This window comes from Diabrotica virgifera, chromosome 3 (assembly GCF_917563875.1).
Source record: "Diabrotica virgifera virgifera chromosome 3, PGI_DIABVI_V3a".
In the NCBI taxonomy this organism is placed as follows: domain Eukaryota; kingdom Metazoa; phylum Arthropoda; class Insecta; order Coleoptera; family Chrysomelidae; genus Diabrotica; species Diabrotica virgifera.
In genome coordinates this window covers 63,373,439-63,380,032 of record NC_065445.1, presented here as the reverse complement: position 1 = coordinate 63,380,032, position 6,594 = coordinate 63,373,439, and the positions used below count along the sequence as shown (strand labels likewise).

General features: G+C 31.0%; 1 protein-coding gene across 1 annotated transcript; it reads right to left on the bottom strand.

Annotated features, from left to right (window-relative positions):
• Positions 1-3,221: 3,221 nt before the first annotated feature.
• On the bottom strand, positions 3,222-4,059 carry LOC126881084 (EEF1A lysine methyltransferase 2). Its single transcript, XM_050645124.1, has one exon. It carries the CDS (start codon positions 3,964-3,966, stop codon positions 3,334-3,336), a length of 633 nt encoding a protein of 210 aa, XP_050501081.1. The 5' UTR covers positions 3,967-4,059; the 3' UTR covers positions 3,222-3,333.
• Positions 4,060-6,594: the final 2,535 nt, after the last annotated feature.

Below are 6,594 nucleotides of genomic sequence, written 5' to 3'. Positions count from 1 at the left end.
GTCTGTACAAATATGTAACGTCCTGTAAATTTAAATTTTAAATAGGCTTAGGTAATAAAATTAAAAATAATTGTAAACATATCACACAAAATTGAAACATGTATCCATGAATATTATAACACACTGTAAATTTAGATTATAAGTAGGCTTAGATGATTAAATTAATTGTTATTGTAATACCATACAAAAAACAAATAGTCTGGCTAATTGGCTAAGCCAAAGCCATTATAAAATAAAAAAAAATAAAATAAAAAATACCTGTATACCTGTAGGTACTACACAATTCCTGGTTTGGATTTTAAATATTTCAAGCATTTTATTTGTAGCCAGATAAATTTTTACTCCATTATTTATGTCCAAAAAAGTCCTTATATTGAGTTCTTCTGCAATATAAGGTTTTTTACTAGATCTACACATCCTTGCCATATATGGAAAATATTAAGCCAGTATGGCATGGTGTAGACTGGAACATACTTTTGCACCTTTTTTATAGCACTACACCTGATATCTACCTCCATATAGTTATGTCCAGGCTTAAGAAATCTGTTATCATAGATAAGTTAGAATTTGTTTGTACTAAAAACTTATGCAAGGCAGTATAATATTCTGATTGCCAATCTCTCAGCTACATTTGTCAGAGAAAAGAGAGTTCAGGTATGGAGAATTCAGTGTATCAATAACACATTCGCTACCAAGTGACACATATATGAGCCACATCGATTTTTCCCATAGGCAAGGCAATTTAAATAGCCGCGGTCTATGAGGACAAAACTTAGATACCCCCTTGGTAGTGAACGAGTTAATAAATATGTACTGATTTCCAAGCTACCTCAATACCCTCTTACTGCTACGTTAATACTCTATACTGTTACGTTGGAAGTAGAAATCTATGGCTATAATACATCAAACTTACATCACTACATGGAATCTACAATATAAGCGTTTAAGATTATTTATAAAACTGTTCCAAAAATTAATAAAATATTCACCAACGCTAGCATAAAAAAATCTGTTTAAAACTGAAAAGAGACATCTAGTGAACAATATTGACGATATCGCACATATCTATAAATTATTTATCTATGCCCAATACAGCGTCCAGTATGCTGTATTAATAGTAACTACGCTGAGAGCTAAGTACAGTCATCACATGAAATTTGTGCATTTATACCAAAATAGTACAGCGAAGATAACCAAATTGGCACTTGTCTTGTTTTGGTAGAACTAGAATACTGTAAATGAAAAAATATTATTTTATTTTAATGTACAATTGGACATATCTGTTTTTAGCTGAATAAGAGTGTCATAATTAGAATTATTTCTTTGAGCCTCTTCTGTTTCCAACATTTAAAATCTGTTTGGACTTGGCTGGTTTTGACAATACATTCTTTGAGAAGCTTACAAAGGAGTACTTAACTCAGAATCTACAAAAAGCGGAATTAGCTCGTTTTGGCAGCAAGGTTTTTCAGGATAAATTGAATATATCGTGATAATAAACTTCTCCAAGAAATTAAGAATTATTAAGATTTAAGTGATTTTTTAATATGTTATAGCCATATTCTTTAACAATATCGCAGTAATAATATTGTTGCTAAACAGGTAAATTACCAAACAAACTGTGATTTTTTCTCAAAGTTCGTGTGACTCTGTGGAATAATCCAGCATTTATAAAACACTGAAATTAAAACCCAACTATAGCCTGTTTTCTTAACGTTCTGGTTTTTTATACATCCGCTTATGTTGGAGAATAAAAAGTTATATATAGGTATGTACTGTAACAACTAAAATTGTTTTTTGTCAATACAGAATGTTTTTAAATAAATATGGAACATTTTAAGGAGTAATTCTGCATGAAAAGTGATGGCAGTTTGCTTGATAAACGTATGTCAGGAAATGCCTCGTTTCCAAAATAGGGGTGTTGAAATTTTTCTTACAAACTGGCGATTTATTTATTGCTCTAAAACCGGTTAAAATATGTAAATGAAATTTGGTGAGTTTTAAGAGGTAGTTATTGCGAATTTTTTATATACAGTAGAACCCCGCAAATCCGAACTTTCGGCAAATCCGAACCAACAGAAAGTGAAAAAAAAATTTAAAAATTCAAAACAAAAATTTAAAAACATGTTTATTATGTGAGAAAATAATTACGTAAGATGCTAGCTACAGTATTAAACACTGGAACACTAATTAGTGAATAAAAGCGTCGAGTTAGACTAAGCACAATCAATAAAGGAATGTGCATAATACACATTTTCCATGGTATACTATGAACGAAAACATTGAAAAAAATAAGAAACATAGTGTAATCAATATCCAGATTACAAATTAAATGAATCATTTACATGGCCGAATTCCCATGTCCCATGACGAAACAAAACTACTGGCATTAGCGATTTAATATTTCAGTTCGGATAATCCGAACTTTTCGGAATCGGAACAGGCTGTCCCCCCAATTAGTTCGGATTTGCGGGGTTCTACTGTACATACAATTAAAAATTTAATATTCATCATTGGTACGCATACTGGTAATATGACCCTTATGTGTGCCAATGGTGAACATAAAGTTCTTAATTGTATGTCAAAACTGCACAATAACTACCTCTTAAAATCCTCCAAATTTCATTTGCATATTTCAACCGTTATTAGAGCAATAAATAAATCGTCAGTTTGTAAGAAAAAATTCAACATCCCGTATCCTGGAAACGAAGCATTTGCGGACATATGTTTATAAAGCAAACCGTCATTATTTTTTCATGCAGAATTAACCCTTAAAGTTTGTCGCATTTACTTAGAAACACCCTGTATTGATGAAGAACATGGCTAGTTGTCAAAGTACCTAACTTTTTCATTATCCAACATAAGTGAATGAGTCAAAAAGCAGAATGTTAGGAAAGGCTAAGGCTACAATTGAGTTTTAATTTCAATATTTTTTAAATGCTAGAATATTCCACAGGGTGTTAAGAACTTTCAGGAAAAAACACAGTATTATTGTTACACCTGGTATACAATGACATTTACCTGTTCAGCAACATTACTACTGCATCCATATTCTTAGAGAATAAGGCTACAACATATTAAAAAAATCACTAAAATCGCACAACAGGTTTTGGAAATTTGAGACATCAATAATGACCCATTTTTAAGGTGGTGCGTTAATTTCTTGGAGAAGTGTATATCGTTTTGCCGTTTTTCACGATATATTAAATAATACATAAGTAAAATAAAAAAGAACTTCATTTATTATAAAAAAATAAGCAAACATATGATAATTTTATGTCTAATTTTCATTACAATCTAAAACATAATAAAATGTAGCAATATAATATACCTATTTCATTTCTTTCTAAATACACAGGATGTTACAACATTTCCAACTTTACCCCCAAATTGAAATTGAGGAGTAGGAATAATAGCAAATCGACTAAACTTATCACTAAATTGTTCATCTAATTCACTTTGTGTCCAATTACAAGATGTAATAATAAAAACTCCTCCATCCATAAGGCTTCTGTACACATTCTCGATGTATTTTTCCCGATTTTCTTTGGGATTTTCACTTAAACTAATAGCATCATAAGTTCCCTTATCGTGAACCACATAGTAGTTTTCTGGTAAACCTTCTAAAATATCACAAGTAAGATATTTTATATGTAAGTTTTGTTTGTTTGCAATTTGTTGTGACAGTTCGACAGCATTTTTAGAATAGTCAACTCCTGTTAGATTTGTATATCCTTCATTCGCTAATTCAACCAAAAGCATTCCATTACCACAACCCAAATCAATTACTTTGCTATCTTTCTCAATTAGATCACTTTTATCCATCCACCTAATGACTCTATCTACAGTATCCTCCCCAAACCAAACCTCACCTGGATCACCATGACTAGAAAAATTTTTAATTTCTTCGGCATACCGATTTTCCCAATAATCTTGGTTTCCTAATTCAGACGGTTCCAACTCATCCATTGATAAAAAAAAAATTAGATTTTAGAAAATTATGGATATTTTAAGGTTATATTTATCTCTGATTTAAGGTTATGTTACCCATTTCATGTCTTCTTTCATTAAAAATCTATTGAATTGAAAGTAAACAAATTTTCACCAGGTAAAAATTTCAGAGTGTAATTTTCTGAACCCATTAGCGCCGAGAAAAAATCCTTTTTATATGCAATAATTTTATTTAAAGCTGTGTAAAAACAACTTCTTTCTTAAATTTAAGCCGAAATTAAAAAAAAAACTGTTTTTTTTTTGGAAAAAATATGGTCTCATATGGGACCACTAGGCGTTTGGCAAGATTAATATGGAAACAAATCATTGTTCCATTTGGGGTTTAAGATTTTAATTAGTTCCCATTGTTTTCATTCTGGTGGGATGTAGAATAGCATTATGTTATTTTATATATGCCATTAGAGTGAAAACTTAGTCTTATTTTTGTATACTTCACTTGGTCTATTAAATTTGTCAGTATGTATGAGAAATCTTGTAACCTGTTAAAGCAAAGGGAATACAGCTCAGTGGGAGAGCGTATGACCGGAGATCGAGAGGTCCCGGGTTCAAATCCCGGACGATTCATATATTTTTTTTTATTTTTGGTATTGTTTTATTAACCTTTTTTTTAAGTCGTAGGTAAGAAAGTTAGTTTAATATTTAAATAAAATACAAATAATCTGTTAAGTATATTTATTTCTTTGAAATTATGTAATAGAAGTATAACTTCTTACGTGCGTACAAAGTACAAACACATTCTTTTATCTCCTTTTTTGAATAGAGAATAATTAGTTCGCTTGTTCTCCATTCTTCCGGTATGTTATAATTTTGTTAATTAATGTTGTTAATTCTGTCATTGCTGCTCCACAAAATTGCAGTAATTCGTTTAGTATTCCGTCGTTACCTGCAGCTTTTCAATCTTCCCGGGTATCTTTATTCTTGATGTTTCTGCTACTTTCTGTTATTCTTTTTTGAATAGGTATCTTGTGAAGTCGTCCTGTACTGTAAGCTTTCGACTTTTATCTTGGTGGTGTATTCTGGTGTTTTATTATCACATATGTTTTCATTCTGATTTTGAACAATACCAATTTATGATCGCTTTCATTTCTGCTGATGTTGCTTACATCCAAGATTTGAAACGGGTGTTACACAAAGTTGCTCTCTATGACAGAAAATAGCCTATCATAGATATTTTTTGTTCTCTATATTTTCAAAAGTGTATTTTTCTTTGTGAGGGAAAATGTATTATTAACATACGTAGTTATTATGTTTATTCTGCAGAAATCCGTCAGAACTCCATTTTCATTTTTGATATTTTCTTTATATCGTTGTTTTATTCCCGAAACTGTATCATTGCCAACGCGATAGCGTTAAAATCACGCATGATTATATAATCGTCATTTGGGATCTCGTTTATTCATAGGTGTTCATAGAAGTTTTCTCTTGTGTTGACATCTCTATTGTTCTCAGATGCATATTTAAATCACTATCACATTCAGAGGTTTGATATCCAGTTTGACTTTTACACTTATTATTCTTTCAGATATATTTGCATTCTTATACTTGGTGTACAAATTTTCTGTGTAATGATAGGACGACTCTTTATTTGGCTCTGGTTTCTTTCGCAACACCACTGTAAATTATCGGATAGTCATCTAGCATAACCTTACCCTTTCTTTTTTTCTTCGTCTCTTGTAGTGCACATATCGCACTCTCAATAATATAGAGGCACAATTCAAAAAGCAGATTGTTGGGAAATCGCGTTTGAAGATTCTGGTTTCCAATATTACAGCTATTTTTTCAAATAACATGCTTATTATTTTTAAGTTATAAATGTGAAATTTGGCAGATTTGTTACTTGATAATTACACAATAAATAGCCATGATAAAAAATAATAATATAAATTACATTAATTACATGTAATGAAAAAAAAAATACTTTCAAGTTAGTCCAATATATTACAAAAAATATAACAGAAATAAGGAACTCTTTAGGTTTGATCCCTTTATGAATGCTCGGTCACTGTTTATGAAAAATAGCGATCTATTATGAATTATACCCATTTATTTATTATATTTTCTATAATATAACGACTCAACTAAAACTGTTCTATATAATACAAAATGTTAAAACAAAACTCACCAGGATATTCGTCATAGAAAGACATGTTACCGATTGCTACCTTGTAGCAGTAAATACAAGAGGTGGGCGGGAGAGTAAGAGAGAGGCACAAATATAGTTACTGAACCATTTAATGTTCTTTTTATCTCTCTGTCAGCGCTAACTGTTAGAGAATTTCATTTTGTGCCCATATCATTTAAAATCACAGTTTACACAAATTTTGAGTTAGTCCCTTATATTACTGAGGGTGCGATATGTGTATATATTTTTTTCTACAAGATCTTTTGTGATTTTCTGCTCTCTTGTGTTTAGAGACTTCACGTTCCAAGTACCGATGCGAAGTATTCCATAAATTCGTTGTCCTCTTTCTAGCGTTGGTCGTCGTAATGAAATCATTCCTGTTCCTGTTTTTATAAGCTGCATGTTTTTAAAGTCTATCATTAGGGTGCTAATTTAATCTTTATCCGGGCTTGGGAGCAGCAACA